The 18,261-nt window shown below is 49.1% G+C and overlaps 1 protein-coding gene and 1 long non-coding RNA gene across 3 annotated transcripts in view; one reads left to right on the forward strand and one right to left on the reverse strand.

Annotated features, from left to right (window-relative positions):
* Positions 1-18,261, reverse strand: part of LOC142463102 (uncharacterized) — an 84,948-nt gene that overhangs the window by 44,150 nt on the left and 22,537 nt on the right. The window lies entirely within an intron of this gene.
* Positions 1-18,261, forward strand: part of LOC142463099 (phospholipase A2-like) — a 46,935-nt gene that overhangs the window by 16,924 nt on the left and 11,750 nt on the right. For both annotated transcript variants that reach the window (XM_075565395.1, XM_075565394.1), the window contains exon 2: positions 9,302-9,467. In XM_075565395.1, the coding sequence (XP_075421510.1) occupies positions 9,302-9,467 (166 nt within the window). The remainder of the gene's footprint in view (positions 1-9,301; positions 9,468-18,261) is intronic.

The following is an 18,261-nucleotide window of genomic DNA, read 5'->3' on the forward strand; positions in this document are numbered from 1 at the left end:
TCCCCCCCGACCCTCCCCTCTCCCCCCTTCCCTCCTCTCTCTCCCCCTTCTCTCCTTTCCCCTCTCCCTCCATTCCCCTCTCTCTCCCCCGTCTCTCCTTTCCCCTCTCTCTCCCCCTTCTCTCCTTTCCCCTCTCTTGCCCCTTATCTCCTTCCCCCCTTCTCTCCTTTCCCCTCTCTCCCCCATCCCCTCTCACTCTGTTTGCCCCCCCCACCGCTCTGTTTGCCCCCCCCCCACCGCTCCGTTTACCCCCCCACCGCTCTGTTTGCCCCCCCCCCACCGCTCCGTTTACCCCCCCACCGCTCTGTTTGCCCCCCCACTGCTCCATTTGCCCCCCCTCACACCACCACTTCGTTTTACCCCCTCACACCACCACTTCGTTTTACCACCCCCCCCCCGTTCACATCTCCCCCCATTTCGTGTGTCCCCCCGTTTCGTGCCGCCCCCCCCCGTTTCGTGTCGCCCCCCCCCCGTTTCGTGTCAGAGGACAGCAAGCAATGCAATCCAATACAATACAAGCTCCCAATGCTTGTATTGCATTGGTTTTGCCTTGCTGTCCTCTGATTGGGTAAAGTAGGTCATGTGATCTGAAGTCGGGGCTGCAGATTCAAAATTTTGAAACTCTTGAAACTGAGCTCTGACGACAGCTCACGGGCACGCGCAGGAGGGAGCTCACGCAGGCCACACACATTGTCTCAATGTGCCTCATCGTGGCGAGCGTGAGCACCCGCACCAGCTCAGCGCCACCCTGGACTCAGCCTAAGAAAAGGAGGAACGGCCGGATACTTTGTTGAGCCTTGGGACCATGAACAGTCTTTTGGAATCTGATCTCAGATGATAGGTGCTGCACGTGGTAGGGGTGAGGAGCTTGTTCAGGTAGCTGGGTAGCTTGCCCAATAAGTATTTGAAGGCAAGACAGGAAAGGTGAACTTTGCGCCTAGACTCAAGTGATGACCAATCTAGTTCTTTGAGCATTTCGCAGTGATGTGTGTTGTAGTTGCATTGGAGAACAAAACGACAAATTGAATTGTAAAGTGTGTTAAGTTTGCTAAGGTGGGTTTGAGGTGCCGAGCCGTATACTATGTCTCCATAGTCAATAATTGGCATTAGCATCTGCTCTGTGATATGTTTTCTGACCAGGAGACTTGGGGAGGATTTGTTCCTGTAAAGTACACCTAGTTTGGCATAGGTTTTAGATGTCAGGGTATCAATGTGCATCCCAAATGTTAAGTGGGAGTCAAACCATATGCCCAAGTATTTAAAACTAGTAACAGGGGTTAGGGTGGTGTTAGCGTTGGTTCTAATCAGGAGCTCAGTTACTGGAAGCTTTCAAAATTTAGCCTTGATCCCAAATACCATTGTTACAGTATTGTGAGTGTTTAAAAACAGTTTGTTTTGGGAAATCCAATTTTCAAGTCTCAAAATGTCAGATTCAAATCGGAGAGGCTATGGCTGTGTGCATATTGGATTGTGTCATCTGCATACATGTGTATTGAAGCTCCCTTACAAGCTGTAGGAAGATTAATGATGAACACTGAGAAGAATAGGGGCCCCAGAACAGAGCCTTGCGGGACACCACAGGTGATATCCAAGGGGTTGGAGTTAGAGCCTGAGATGGACATATGTTGTTATCTACCTCTACTGGTAGGAATTAAACCAGTTTAAAGCATGCTTCCCTATTCCAGCGCACTGGAGTTTGTTAAGCAGGATAACATGATCAACAGTATCAAAAGCCTTTGCAAAATGTAGGAATATTGCACCAGTGAGTTGTCCCCGTTCCATTCCACACTGGATTTCATTGCAAAGGTTTAGCAGGGTAGTTACCGTGGAGTGTTTGGGGCGAAAGCCAGATTGGAATTGGCTAGGGAAATTTGTCTTGGTATAGTAATCGCTTAATTGGGAGTGAACACATTTTTCCATGACTTTGGACAGTGTTAGGAGAAGAGAGATTGGCCTGTAGTTTGAGACAGTGTTTTTGTCCCCACTTTTGAAGATTGGGACAACTTAAACTGGTGGTGGCTTTTAAACTCTGGCAGTTTTCCAGGTCTTAGGGATATGGCCTGCAGACAGGATAGAGTTGACTATGGAAGCAATTGGTTTGGCAATGGCTGGGGCACCAAGTCGTAGGAACCTAGATTGTAGTAAGTCAGGTCCACATTGGCTGCTTAGTTTTAGTTTGAGGAGCGCTTGTATAATCTCCTCTTCAGATACTGGGCCAAATTGAAAACTGTGGGCAGTGTTGGGAGGGGGTGGGGCTATGTGGGTACTCCCAGGATGAGATTCAGGTTTGTGGTTTGGGCTGCGTTTCACTAATAAGTTAGTAGCACACCCCACAAAGTAATCATTGAATGCATTTGCAATGTCAGTGGGGTTGTCAGAGTAATATCCCCCTTAGTGATATTACTTGGTTGTTGATGGTTAAGAGGCTGGAATATATTGTTGATAACCTTCCAGAAGTTAGCTGGGTTTGATGTATTTTGGTGGAGATTGTCAGAGTAATATTGTGCTTTTGCGTGCCTTGTTTGCCTTGTGCACACGTTCCGCAGGTATCTGTAGTGATTGAGATCCTTGGTAGTGCCAGTTACTTTGTAGCTTTTCCACAAGGCATCCCTGAGCTGGTAGAGTGCTATAAGGTCAGTTGTAACTCACGGAAGGGGTGGGCCCCCATACTCTTATTCTGCGCAGTGGAGCATGGGTATCGCAGAGTTTTGTATATAGTTATCATATCCCCTCTTAGACGCTTCTTTTCTAATGTACATAAATCTAATTTCGCTAGCCTCTCCTCATAAGTTATATTGTCCACCCCCTTTATTAATTTGGTGACTCTTCTCTGCACTTTTTTCTAGTTCAATAATGTATTTTCAAAGGAGTGGTACCCAATATTGTACTCCATATTCAAGGGGTGGTCTTACTCAGGGCTGCAGACAGATTTCCCGGGGCCCAGGGCTAGAGTTATGTCCGCCGCCCCCTCCCCTCCCTGGTATTGCGAGCCCCCACCCCACTCACCCCCTCTATTTCCCACCCTCTTGCCATGTATTTATCTCCCCTGCATCTCACTCTTACTCCCTCTTTTCCTCACTCCCTCCCCCTCACTCCTCTCACTCACCCCCACCGTCCATCAATTACCCCACTCTCACTCAGTCCCCCCCGCCACAAAATACATACCAAAACCCCCCACTCCCAATACATAATATAAATACATCCCCACCCCCCAATACATCTAAAAAATATACCCCCCCAAAACATATAAAAATAAACACCCCAATACTGTATACTGTATAAAAATACACTCCCCAATACAATACATATAAAACGTCAGAGAGGCAGGTCGCGCGCCACCGGTCCCCGGACACCTGTCCCGGCTGTCTCCCCTGTCGACGGCCCTGGTCTTACTAATATTTATAAAGGGGCATAATTCTGTTTACTTCCCTTCCATCCATTGCCTGTTTGATGCAAGATACGATCTTGTTTGCCTTTGCAGCTACTGCATGACATTGGGCACTATTGCTAAGCCTGCTGTCTACAAGCACTCCTAAATCCTTCTCCATCAAGGATTCCCCCAATATATCTCCATTTAATTTGTAAGTCGCCTGTTTATTCTTGTATCCCAAATGCATATCCTTACATTTATCTGTATTAAACCTCATTTGCCATTTACCTGCCCACGTTTCCAGTCTCTCCAAGTCCTTCTGAAGAGAAATTACATCCTGCTCTGATTCTATTACCTTACACAATTTGGTATCATCAGCAAAGATGGAGACTTTGCTCTCGATCCCAACCTCGAGGCCATTAATAAACAAGTTAAAAAGCAGGGGTCCCAGTACCGATCCCTGAGGTACTCCACTCACGACCTTAGCCCAACCTGAAAAAGTTCAATTTATTACAATTCTGCTGTATTTGGACCAGTAAAACCTTAGAGGTAACACTGGACATGTATGTGAATACCGGTATTACCTCTCTGGACATAGTGACCTGACCGGCTTGGGGGACCGCGGGATTTCCCAGAGCAGGGAGAGAGTGTGAGAGAGAATGAGGGAAGTGGGGTGAGGGAGGGTGGGTTACAGGAAGAGGGAAGGGGTCGTGAAAGAAGATGAGGGGAGGGGGATGAGATTGGATGAGGTGAGAGGAGGTGAGAGGGGGTGAGAGAGGATGAGGGGAAGGGGGGTGAGCGAGGATGAGGAGAAGGGGGGTGAGAGGATGAGGGGAGGGGGGTTTAGAGGAAGAAGGAAGGGGGTATGAGAGAAGATGAGAGGAGCGGGATGGGAGAGGATGAGGTAAGGGGGGGTGAGAGAGGACGAGGGGAGTGGGGGTGAGAGAGGATGAGGAGAAGGGAGGTGAGAGGATGAGGGAGGGGGGTTTAGAGGAAGAAGGAAGGGGGTATGAGAGAAGATGAGGGGAGCAGGATGAGAGAGGATGAGGCGAGGGGGTAACAAAATGAGGGCAAGGGGGTGAGAGAGGATGAGGGGAGGGGGGTACAAATATGAGGGGAGGGGAGGGAGGGTGAGAGAGGATGAGGGGAGGGGGTGAGAGAGGATGAGGGGAGGGGGGGTGAGAGGATGAGTGGAAGGGGGTAAGAGAGGATGAGGGGAGGGGGGTTAGAGGAAGAGGGAAGGAAGTATGAGAAGATGAGGGAGGGGAAGGAGAAAGAGAATGAGGGGAGGGGTGAGTGAGGATGAGGGGAGGGGGTGTGAGTGGATGAGAGAGGATGAGGGGAGGGGGTGAGAGAGGATGAGGGGAGGTGAGAGAAGATGAAGGGTGGGGTGAGAGGATGAGGGGATGGGCGGTGAGTGGACGAGAGAGAATGAGGCGAGGGGGTGAGAGACAAGGGGGGTGAGAGGGTGAAAGAGGATGAAGGGGGAAGTGAGAGAGGATGAGGGGGATGCAACAATCTTGGAATTTGTGGGAGAGGAGCAGTAAGATCAGTATTGCTCGCCATCGGCCTGTATGGCTGCAGGTCTGTTATTTATAAATGATCTGATTCAGTAATTTTTTCAACATGTCCAAGTTTGCACCAATTTATACCATTTCCTATTCTATTTCATCAAAACATGCTGGGAGGGGGGCTCCTTCCCCAGAGGTTTCTATGAAATAGAATATGCAATGGTGCAAATTGGTGCAAACTTGGAGTTACATGTTGAAAAAATGACATAACAGTCTGATCATTCATAAATAACACACCTCCCCACCAACGTTTTCCGAGCGAGTCGCACCGGTCGCCATTGTGTAAAGTAGTTTTGGGGAAGCCACCTGAAACCTTTCTGACAACTCTTATAAATGGGGGGCTCCCAGAAGAAATGCCCACCTTACCGTGCTCTGGGAACCCTCTGGTTTAGCTAAAAGATGGAGAGAGAGAGCGGCATTTCAGCTTTATAATTGACCCAGATACTGCCAGCCTGATGCACAACACAAACGAGCTCCTGACAATCGAAGGCCTTTAAATACCTAAACCAATTGCATCCTACATGTTACCTTACACTGCAGGTGCCCAGAGCAGTCAGTGAGAAACTTAGCTTATTTCTTAGGCTGCGTCCATAGATGGATAAGCAGCGCTGAGCCGTGCGGACGCTCCGCGCTGAGCCCCTGCATCTTCAATGAGGATGTCTTGAGAGAGGGCTCACGCGAGCGTCCGCAGGCGTGCGGAGGCTTTGGAATTTTCAGCCGACAGCCAAGCTGTTTTTCAGCGCGCTGTCGGCTGAAAACATCCAATCAGCCTGAAGCAGCGTCAAAGTCACGGCGCCGTGACGTCGGCGCCGTGACATTGACGTCAGTGCGTCGCGGGCGATTGGCCCAGCGACGTCACTGCCCCACCTCCAACCACCTCCCCCCGGCTCCCTTCGCGCACGCTGGCTCGCCTGCAAGTCCGTGCAATCGCGCTGACTTCAGCAGGCGAGCCTCAGCGTCAGCGCGCCTCCGCTCTGCTGAACCCTGTATGGCCCCGGCCTTATCCTCTTGCACATGCTTACACCTGGTCAAGTGTTACAATATGTATAAATACATTTAAAAAAAGGATACAGTATAATTAGATCAGTGATTCCAAACTTTAGTCCTCAAGGACTCCTAACAGGTCAGGTATTAATGATATCCCTCCTTCAGCACAGGTCGTGCTGAAGCAGGAATACCCTTAAAATCTGACCTGTTGGGTGTTTTTGAGGACTGGACATGGGAAGCACTGCATTAGATGATGTCTACACAAACCTTCTATCATGAATACGCTGTGTTCCTCAGAATACTGGGCTGTTGCTTGATTCAATACCCTGAATAAATCCAATACTTTTGAAGTCTACTAAATATGTTCCCTTCTCAGTGTTCGCCCCAATACAATGTTCCATGAAAAGGCTTCACAAGCAACCCACCTTTTCTGTCATAAATGAACCGCCAACATGTACCCATATATTTAGGATTATTTACGATGTTATTAATATAACATTCGTTCATACTGGCATGCTAGATATTGCAACTCAAGCAAAGTAATAGTCACAACGTATGATCTCATCTCACTGTCTGTACATTTTATTGTTCGTATTTTAGCGCTTTTCTAAGCACTGCGGTTAGCATGTGTTTGATGCAGATTCTTTAAGATATCATCAATTCTCGGTAGGAATTCTTGACGCCGTCCTGTGAAATGCAACAACTCACAGTTCCAAAAGAAGCCGGTGAATCAAACTCCAACATTCTCACAAATCTTCTTCCTGTGTTATCTCTTGGTCGGGAGATCCACCATCCAACCACAAATCATCCACCCGCGTAGAATAAAGCCAGAGAAGACGGACACGCGAAGAATGTGAGGAACTATATTAATGGCCATGGGCATTCTCCAAGGCCATATAATCCCTTCGCTTGTTTATCGCCCTCTGCTTCAACATCAGGAACCAAAGGGGTCCTTCTCTTCCATATCCATGAAGACCCGAGGTTTAGAGAGCTTACAGTGGAGGAAGGGCTAGATTCACCATAGGTTGATAGAAGCTGCGTTAAAATTTGCCGTTATTTGCACACATGAAAAATACATTATCTCTGCGGAACATAACACTAGTTATACAAATAGGCTTTAACTCATTGAAATTAGCATTAATCGTTGCTAGCGATGCGATTGTGTTTGTGGGGGAGGGGTGGAGCTATCTAATATAGGGTCATATAAGAGGATTTCTTACAAAACCCTTTGGCAGACGATTATTTAACCCCTTTGATGCCCGAGGCAAAGGAATGCCGTCAGGCACAAAAGGAGTTAACATATACAGATAAAAAAAAAAAAATCTCCAATATATTAGCTTTATTAAAATAAATATTTTTGTGACTAGACCTTTGAGTGCTGATTCAATTTGTTGTATTTAAAGAAACGGCTGCAATGAAGAGATTTGGTTTTTAAATATATTTTTAAACATAAGTAAAAATAAATGCACCTTCATAGGCTGAAATCCTTGTTAGTACGGAGTTTTACTTTACTAAAGCAGCCTCAGTAATAGTCTAGCTATGTGTTGTGGTCAGGGGTGGATTTCCCATTAGGCTGATTAGGCTTTAGCCTAGAGCAGGGAAGTGCAAACCTTTTGAGCTGCTCCCCCCTGCCTGCTTTCCCTAAATTTCACGCCCCCCTCACCTTGTTTGGCAGCGTCAAATGACGGTGCGGGGTCACGTGGCGTCATGTCACGTGACCCCGTTGCCATGGAGATGGATGTGTGACGTCACTCTGCTTGGCACCATGCCATGGCAACGCGTCTTACCAGCTCTGCAGAATCCCGGTAAGTGAGTTGCAGAGGCCTCTCGCGATCCCCCCGGCATTTACTTTAAATGCCTCGGGGAAGAGCACAGGGCCTCTACAACCGCCCGCCCCGCCCCCCAAAGAAATCCAGCCCCCCCACTTTTCCTGTAGTGTTGTCATCATGACAATGCGGCGTCACATGCCGTGTGACATCCATTGCCATGAAAACTTAGCGTCATGTGATGTTGTGACATTATACGCTGACGAGGAGGGCCGCCCCTCAGCCTACAAGCGGCAGAAAGTGAAATCCGCCACTGGTTCTGGGTTGGAGTTTTAGTTAGTTATACGCCCTTTAGATGTATATATCGTTGAGAGAAAATCACTGACCATAAATCATACCTGAAATGTTTGGATTCCCCCATATCTGCTTTGTTTTTATTGTTAAGCTGCTAAAATGGTCATGTTTAAGCAACTTGGTCTCAGAACGGAATATTACCTTTAATAGGTACAATACGGTTTCTATATCATGTTATAAAAGTTTAATTACTGATAGACCATTCATTCCTCAATGCAATCACAATCAAATATTTATTCATTGCTGCTTTATAACTGAAACCTGCACAATACAACTTTAGCGTTGCTTTAGCATTCTCTATGGCTACAGTATATACTGTAACTATACGAGTCTGTAGGAGACGAGTGCAGAGGTATACCCAGGGGGAACTATTGGGGAAAATAAACCTTGGCCTTTATTCAGACCGTAGCTTCAAACAATACAGCTTTAAGGCAACACACAAATAAGCAAATCAGCAAATCAAACATCCAATCACTTTGTAAGGGCTGACTCACACTTCCCAGTCCCTAGCTGCAGGGCTGGGAGAACAGGCCTCTTACCAACCTCTGACCCAAAGTCCAAAGAGGTACCTGTTATCAGGGGCTCTTTCCCTCAGTCCAGGTCTGGGTTGGCGTACGTGGGGAGCATCCTCTGGCAGGTTCGCGGGTCCGCTGTGTCCTGGAAGAGAGGGTCTGGTTCCTTGGCAGGAGGCTTTTCTACCTGACTGATGAGCCAGGTGGAGACGGGCTAATCGTCTGTAGCTGCAATAGGTTCCAGGCTTTCTATTTGGAGCCCTTTTAGACAGGGATTAAGGCCCTGTCACAGAGTCCCTAACAAGCCCTTCATTTGTTTTATAAGCCAATGGATTTCCTAAATATAAATACACTGTAGCACTTATTGTTAGTTTGGATTTTCTCTAGCATTATTTCTTTACTTAGGGCTAGCTTCTATTAAGGTCTTGAGGAATGTGTTTGGGGTTTAGTTGTACCTGTGGTTGTGAGTCTAGATTTGGAAAGCTATTAAACATAAATTAAGGCAAAATACACTTGTTCAAGTTGGTAGCAAATGTATTACATAGGTGAGCACCTTCACTCCACTATACTGAATCTCACCATGAAACTAACACACAAAATAAAAACCGTTCATCGTGTATTTTTGCGCCCTTGATTTCAGTGGGGATTTTCAGCCACAATGGCCAATTTGGGAAACATAGAATAAGGTCCTTAACCCTTTGAATATGCCTTGGAAATGACCTCTCGTTTCTTGGACCACAGCTTTGAATGGTGCATTGGAGAAGTCTCACGTGTTGAAGCGAAGAGGACTCATTGACCTGGCTGGAGCCGTTGCATGCGGCACTGGCCGATCAGCCCTGGCTTATGTTCACTATGGGTGCCATTGTGGAATAGGAGGAAGCGGAAGGCCCAGGGACGACGCAGACTGGTATGTGATACATGAGAAAAGGCAGCGCACAGGAGGCAAAGTCATTTGTTTTGTCTCCTATTACTGATGCTGTTTACGGACTTTTTATTGTTAATATTGTATCGTGTTTTATTTATTTTTTAAAGAACAATAATCCACCCCTACTAGATTTTACGCTCTAATCGGTGCTCACAGGGCACTGACTAAGATGCGAACGTAAAAACATAGAAATTGATGGCAGATAAGAACCATTTGGCTCCCGAGGTCGGCCTACTTTCCTACATCTTGTGAAACCTCACACTTTATTAGATTATTCCCTTCCATACATATTTAGGAAAGCCTGGTGTCTATCACACACACTTTACAATGCCTTTACTGTATTACTACCCTGCACTACCTCTACTGTCAGGCTATTCCGTGCATGCAATACTCAAAGGTAAGTCCTCACATTTCCCGAGCCTCTCACCTTCCCGTTTCAGAGAATGACCTCTTGTTCTCGCACTTCTCTTTCTTTGAAGTATGCTTCTCCTGTATACCTTGTTGATAGCTGTAGACGGACGTTCACAGAGGTACACAATTGGAGACTTTATAATGTGAAATTATAATAGGCTTTATTGTGCCTTTTCCTTTTCATCAGGAAATCATCCAAACACAGGGGGGGGAACAAAACTTCTATTCACTTGGGAGTATTTCTAGTGAAATCCTATGAAATTAATTCACATCTCCCTTAGTAAAGCATGTCTCGCAGCCCCAAAACAGATAGCATGAAATAAGCAGATATAAGCAGTCTCTTAATAATGAAAGTCTTATCTGTTAGCTGCTGTAGAGTAAGCTTCTCTGCTCTCCTGGAACCGCACCCGTGCTTGCACAGAAAATCAGCATCCAGGTTTAGAAGTCTTATTTGGTGTCTTACAATCAGCTATGCTGGGCAGAGCTCAACACCGGTCAGCTCCAGAGATGTGTGTTCTCTTGGTCAGTCTCTCCTGGGAGACTCAAGAACACTGCTCTGTCTCCAAAGTTCAGCTCTCAGTCAGAGCTAAGGAGTTACTTCCTGTCTCAACAGAAATGCTTTTGTAAGCAATCTAAATCAGGCAGGTGGTGTTTATTAATTGACTACCAGCAGTTAACCACCACACTGCTAGATTAAAGACACATTACTTGAACAGGGATTACTCCCCTGTTACAATAGCCTTCGTGCATTTTAAAGTTTCAATCATATCCCCATCTCTCTTTTCTCTATCAATCTGTTGAGATCCTTAGTTTTTCCTGATAATTTTTAAGATGGAGACCATGTTCTAACACATCAAAGACTTTACCATTACCTGTAGACCTTAAATTGAATATATATTATATATATACAGATGGAACATGATTGACTGGCGCATTTGTCTTTGTGGAAGGTATATCGCCTCCCACACACATTTTTTGCTGCTCGCGGTTGACCCCTGAATGCTTCCTCGCCAGGAACATGGAGTTTTAGCGTTGGTTGCAATACCCACAGAAATTGGCAACAATAAACTCATAGATCTCAGTTAGAGTTGCTCTCTTATCTCTCCCAACTTGAATGGCGCAATAGATAATATAGGAATAACTGCACACTCCGGGTGTGTGCACGGAGTTGTAGGCACCATGCCTCATATCACACACAGCACAAAAGTTATGAGAAATATTCTATATATGTGTAGCCCCTGAGACAAAAGGGAGGTGTGTGAAAAGAGTACACACAAAGATCCCCACTAGGGCGCACCACAGACCTGAGGTGAATTAGATCATGGTCCTCTAGTGCGCAAACACATACAACAAATATAATTTATTAAATGACTGAATAAAATATTTTTTAAAAAACCAATGAAGTCCCTAGTGTGATTATTCTTAATAATCTTAATAATAGTCTTAATAAGTACTTATTAGATGTTCATGAGCAGACGTATACACAGCACAGGACATCACTGCACTCTATGAGTTATGGTACCATAAATGCATCAATCATCATTCTCTCTCCCCCTTGTTTGAGACCTTACATAACCACTCCCAATACATGGGGAATGGTAACGGAATAGGTATCTCAATATGAAACAGCCACTTTAAATCTATCTCCTCTTATACATTTAGGGTTAATTAATAGGTATATTAATACCTCACCCAGGGTATTCTAGAAGAGGCGTCGATTCTTCCTAGGGTGTTATGTTGGAATTTATTATGTATTACCCCCGTATCTACCCCCTGATTTGTTAAACAACCTAATAGAAGGTATTGACACAATAATCACACTAGGGACTTCATTGGTTTTTTAAATAATATTTTATTCAGTCATTTAATAAATTATATTTGTTGTATGTGTTTGCGCACTAGAGGACCATGATCTAATTCACCTCAGGTCTGCGGTGCGCCCTAGTGGGGATCTTTGTGTGTACTCTTTTCACACACATCCCCTTTGTCTCAGTATTTATCCCTGGCAGCACGCGACCGTTATTAAATTAACAACACGTAGGTTTTGAGCGAGGGATCCCTATCCTTCTATGTGTAGCCCCTGTAAGAAATAGTGGACTACATATCTTTCTCCTACTGGAGTAAGTCCTGTTAAGGGCAGGCGCCAGTAGTAATCATGGGTTTTCCCTCTTCAAGCCCTGACCTGAGTGATAGAGGTAGGCTCCTGACTCTGTGGCAGGCCTGAGACAGAGGGGAGGTCCTGCTGACATCATAAGGGGCAGGGCTGTACTCTATTTAGTAGGCTGTTCCTGTGAGTGACAGTCTGTCTGTCCTGGGAGCTGAGAGAGAGAGAGGAGAGAGGCTGTTATGTCCTGGAGTCTAAGAGGGAAGATACTCAGCCATTCTGAGTAGGGTTGATAGCACTATAGTGCGTGGACCAATGCCCCTTACCCTGCTGAGGGGGTGAGGGGGGAGAGATCTGGCCTCATCCATAGGGCCTACCCTTGGGTGGAGGCAGGGGTATTGCAGCCCCAACCAGGCCATCCTGCAGGGGTACATTCCTGTAGGAAAGGAGAGGAGAGGAACAAGCCTGTACACCTGTGGAGTGCCTTGTGCATATGAACTGCTGTGTACTGTTGCTGCTGTGTGCCGCCACTGCTAAGCTGTAAGGACAATAAAGAGACATTGCTATTTTATACAAAGAGACTGTCGGTGTGTGAGATTGGAATCTCTCGCCCTGGGACCAGGGCTTTCTCTGGGAAGATTCCAACCTACCCCCTAGGTTTCGTCAGAGAATGGAGGCACTGCACCACAACCACTAAAGAAATGAGGCATATATCCCAGAAGCCTGGTCCTGTTATCCCCCACACCACCGCGGGAGACTCAGGCCCTCCTGTTCCAAGCAGGTATGCACCACCCAATTACATGTAGCCAGCCCTCAATACACCTTAGAGGCACGATCTGTGTCTGGGGGGGGAGGAGGGAACATGGGCTATATATGTATCGTGTTTTTTTTAATAAAGTGTGAGACTGCAACAGTAGCTATGTACAGTTCTGTACAAGGGCATTAGACAAAGAAACGTGCACATGTACCTTCTGTCCCAACACCTGCACTCATGGCATTGTACCATTCATAGGCAAAGATATCCAGTGCGCCACCTGCCGGACACGCATTGAACTGCAACAACGCAAATAATAATTCCGTCTGATCACAAAGTTCAAGCCGCTCAGTAGCGGCTCATTGCGGCGAGGTGCACGCCAAGGCTGCGGGTGAATTGAACACTGTTTGGGGCCAATCACACATAAATCATGTTCCATCTGTATATATTGTTCCTTTTAAAACAAAGCCTGGCAAACTGCCTCTTATACCCTGGCAGCCATCTTTCCTGCTCCCATTCGTGTTTCCCGCCCTTTGTTGGTCTTCCTCGTCGTTCCCCTATATGTTTTCCGTAGGTCCCGGTTGTAGGTTTGGGATGGGCGTGCTCCCTAAGTTCCTACATGCGCTCCAATACTGAGTTTCTTGGTGAGCAACGCATTAGAAAAAGTTATAAATATGCATTCTTTACCTACATTTACTACCAAGCATAGTACAGTACGCGGGTAAATAATAGAAACAAATTCATTTTATAAACAAGAAATCAGATTGAAAGAAACCCAAGATTTATCCATCTTATTACAGTCAATAAAGATTATTTGTCCATAGTAGTCAAATTAGTATTTTAAAGCTAATATATTATATGCACACACACGCACACGAACACACACGCACACGCACACGCACGCACACACATGCACGCACATGCACGCACACACCTTTCAGAGGGTCCTGAATTCCTTATCCTTGGAATTATTTCACGCCAGCGCTGTTATAAATAGTCCCACTGATCTGACCTCTTCATGTACTTTATTTCACAAGACAAAGTTACCACTGTATGTTTTTAAGAAAGTTACCCGTTTAGTTTGGCTGAGTTACACAGCTAGTGACTGTGTCAGAGCCAGGCTGCTTTTGGCTTCGTGCACTTTCAACAGCCAGCTGTCTGTCTGCTTATAAAGCTCACTAGAAGTCTGACTCTTCATGCTAAGGCCTCGGCCAGGGTGGCGCTGAGCGGGCAGGCGCTTGCTCACGCTGGCCGCGATGAAACACATTACGGCAATGTGTGTGGCCAGCGTGAGCAAGCGCCTGTGCCCGCTCGGCGCTTGGAGCAAGCAAATTTGAATTTGCCGCTCGCAAGCACGTCACGTGAGCGGTTCGCCCAACGAGGGCGAAACAGCTCCATGGCGTCGTGGCCGCGCCCCCAGACGAGCGCGCACGAATCGCCCGGCCGCCCGTTCCCTGCCAGGACGCAGCCTAAGAGAGGCTCTAGCTCCACTTTTCAGTGCAAATAATCACAATAATATGATAGCAATGAATCCATCACCAGCATTTTACAGCATTTCCATCTGAATACATATTTTTTAATGACACTAACCTGAACCGTAGTAATATGGCAGCGTTATCCCTGGAGACTCCGTCTTATAAGACTTGGATTGTTGACATCTGACCAACAATAATGGCGCCAGCCACATCATCTAATCAATGGTAGCATCACAGCGCCACAGCTGCCTGGTCCGTGGCTCACCAGCACAGTGTTAGTAACAGCCATTTTTAATGCGTATCTCAAGGCTGCCGGAAACTGCTGGGCCATACGGGTTGAACCAAGGTTCTCTGGAAACCCTCGCAAGATCCTTCTCTGAGGAGCCGCGGGTTCATATCATAGTTACATCGTTACATCGTAGTTGAGATTGAGAAAAGACGTGTCCATCAAGTTCAGCCTACAGTATGTTACATTTAGACGGCAGATAATACTTTATCCTAGATTTGTATCTACAGTATCGTATTTTGATCCAGAGCAAGGCAAACAAAAACCCCAGTGACACATTCTCCAAAGAAGTCCCCCTGTGTGGGTGCATTCTGTAAATCAGGGGGCTCAGCTCCAGTCCTCAAGCCCCGTCAGGTTTTCAGGATATCCTAGCTTCAGCACGGGTGGCTCAATCATAGGAACTGATCAAGCGGGGGCTGATTGAGGCACCTGTGCTGAAGCTGGGACTGATTGCGCCACCTGTGCTGAAGCAGTGTGTTCACCTGTTGGGGGGGTTGAGGACCGAAGTTGAGCACCCCTGCAGTAAATGACTGTTTAATGTAAGATTAGGTCACCAAGTAGCAGCTTTACATTAGTCACAGAACGGGAGATGTGCACTGAGAGGCCGGAGTGCAGCCCTGTGTGAGAGTAGCACTGAGAGGCCGGGGTGCAGCCCTGTGTGAGAGCGGTGAGTGTGCAATGAGAGGCCGGGGTGCATCCCTGTGTGAGAGCGGTGAGTGTGCAATGAGAGGCCGGGGTGCAGCCATGTGTGAGAGCGGTGAGTGTGCAATGAGAGGCCGGGGTGCAGCCATGTGTGAGAGCGGTGAGTGTGCAATGAGAGGCCGGGGTGCAGCCCTGTGTGAGAGCGGTGAGTGTGCAATGAGAGGCCGGGGTGCAGCCCTGTGTGAGAGCGGTGAGTGTGCAATGAGAGGCCGGGGTGCAGCCCTGTGTGAGAGCGGTGAGTGTGCAATGAGAGGCCGGGGTGCAGCCCTGTGTGAGAGCGGTGAGTGTGCAATGAGAGGCCGGGGTGCAGCCCTGTGTGAGAGCGGTGAGTGTGCAATGAGAGGCCGGGGTGCAGCCCTGTGTGAGAGCGGTGAGTGTGCAATGAGAGGCCGGGGTGCAGCCCTGTGTGAGAGCGGTGAGTGTGCAATGAGAGGCCGGGGTGCAGCCCTGTGTGAGAGTAGCAATGAGAGGCCGGAGTGCAGCCCTGTGTGAGAGTAGCACTGAGAGGCCGGGGTGCAGCCCTGTGTGAGAGCGGTGAGTGTGCAATGAGAGGCCGGGGTGCATCCCTGTGTGAGAGCGGTGAGTGTGCAATGAGAGGCCGGGGTGCATCCCTGTGTGAGAGCGGTGAGTGTGCAATGAGAGGCCGGGGTGCAGCCCTGTGTGAGAGCGGTGAGTGTGCAATGAGAGGCCGGGGTGCATCCCTGTGTGAGAGCGGTGAGTGTGCAATGAGAGGCCGGGGTGCAGCCCTGTGTGAGAGCGGTGAGTGTGCAATGAGAGGCCGGGGTGCAGCCATGTGTGAGAGCGGTGAGTGTGCAATGAGAGGCCGGGGTGCAGCCCTGTGTGAGAGCGGTGAGTGTGCAATGAGAGGCCGGGGTGCAGCCCTGTGTGAGAGCGGTGAGTGTGCAATGAGAGGCCGGGGTGCAGCCCTGTGTGAGAGCGGTGAGTGTGCAATGAGAGGCCGGGGTGCAGCCCTGTGTGAGAGCGGTGAGTGTGCAATGAGAGGCCGGGGTGCAGCCCTGTGTGAGAGCGGTGAGTGTGCAATGAGAGGCCGGGGTGCAGCCCTGTGTGAGAGCGGTGAGTGTGCAATGAGAGGCCGGGGTGCAGCCATGTGTGAGAGCGGTGAGTGTGCAATGAGAGGCCGGGGTGCAGCCCTGTGTGAGAGCGGTGAGTGTGCAATGAGAGGCCGGGGTGCAGCCCTGTGTGAGAGTGGTGAGTGTGCAATGAGAGGCCGGGGTGCAGCCCTGTGTGAGAGCGGTGAGTGTGCAATGAGAGGCCGGGGTGCAGCCCTGTGTGAGAGCGGTGAGTGTGCAATGAGAGGCCGGGGTGCAGCCCTGTGTGAGAGCGGTGAGTGTGCAATGAGAGGCCGGGGTGCAGCCCTGTGTGAGAGCGGTGAGTGTGCAATGAGAGGCCGGGGCGCAGCCCTGTGTGAGAGCGGTGAGTGTGCAATGAGAGGCCGGGGTGCAGCCATGTGTGAGAGCGGTGAGTGTGCAATGAGAGGCCGGGGTGCAGCCCTGTGTGAAAGTAGCACTGAGAGGCCGGAGTGCAGCCCTGTGTGAGAGCGGTGAGTGTGCAATGAGAGGCCGGGGTGCAGCCATGTGTGAGAGCGGTGAGTGTGCAATGAGAGGCCGGGGTGCAGCCCTGTGTGAGAGCGGTGAGTGTGCAATGAGAGGCCGGGGTGCAGCCCTGTGTGAGAGCGGTGAGTGTGCAATGAGAGGCCGGGGTGCAGCCCTGTGTGAGAGCGGTGAGTGTGCAATGAGAGGCCGGGGTGCAGCCCTGTGTGAGAGCGGTGAGTGTGCAATGAGAGGCCGGGGTGCAGCCCTGTGTGAGAGCGGTGAGTGTGCAATGAGAGGCCGGGGTGCAGCTCTGTGTGAGAGCGGTGAGTGTGCAATGAGAGGCCGGGGTGCAGCTCTGTGTGAGAGCGGTGAGTGTGCAATGAGAGGCCGGGGTGCAGCTCTGTGTGAGAGCGGTGAGTGTGCAATGAGAGGCCGGGGTGCAGCTCTGTGTGAGAGCGGTGAGTGTGCAATGAGAGGCCGGGGTGCAGCTCTGTGTGAGAGCGGTGAGTGTGCAATGAGAGGCCGGGGTGCAGCTCTGTGTGAGAGCGGTGAGTGTGCAATGAGAGGCCGGGGTGCAGCTCTGTGTGAGAGCGGTGAGTGTGCAATGAGAGGCCGGGGTGCAGCTCTGTGTGAGAGCGGTGAGTGTGCAATGAGAGGCCGGGGTGCAGCTCTGTGTGAGAGCGGTGAGTGTGCAATGAGAGGCCGGGGTGCAGCCCTGTGTGAGAGCGGTGAGTGTGCAATGAGAGGCCGGGGTGCAGCCCTGTGTGAGAGCGGTGAGTGTGCAATGAGAGGCCGGGGTGCAGCTCTGTGTGAGAGCGGTGAGTGTGCAATGAGAGGCCGGGGTGCAGCTCTGTGTGAGAGCGGTGAGTGTGCAATGAGAGGCCGGGGTGCAGCCCTGTGTGAGAGCGGTGAGTGTGCAATGAGAGGCCGGGGTGCAGCCCTGTGTGAGAGCGGTGAGTGTGCAATGAGAGGCCGGGGTGCAGCCCTGTGTGAGAGCGGTGAGTGTGCAATGAGAGGCCGGGGTGCAGCCCTGTGTGAGAGCGGTGAGTGTGCAATGAGAGGCCGGGGTGCAGCTCTGTGTGAGAGCGGTGAGTATGCTCACACGGGGGACTTTCATTTGCCGGGATTCTTACACATGAGACAAGTTTCTGAGGCCGCGTTTCATGCCTCTGGAAACCTGGCAGGTTATGGGACACAGGAAACCGACGCCACTATTACGTGTCAATGAATCCATCTACTACTCTGTGTAACAAGTCCCCAAATAACTCACTGAACAAAGCAACCCCATGCAGGGACTCATACTGCCAGGAGGGCAAGCATAGAGGAACTTACACTTTCAGGCTCTTTATTAATTATAATGCACTGTACAATGTATTCAACCAGGACCAAGTCTTAGGGCACCTGCAAAGCAGGGGGTCCAACAGCTGGGGCACTGAAGCTAATCACCATTTAGGGGGTCATTCTATGTTGTTCAAATCAGCCATTCATGCT

The sequence above is a fragment of the Ascaphus truei genome, chromosome 11 (assembly GCF_040206685.1).
Source record: "Ascaphus truei isolate aAscTru1 chromosome 11, aAscTru1.hap1, whole genome shotgun sequence".
NCBI lineage: Eukaryota > Metazoa > Chordata > Amphibia > Anura > Ascaphidae > Ascaphus > Ascaphus truei.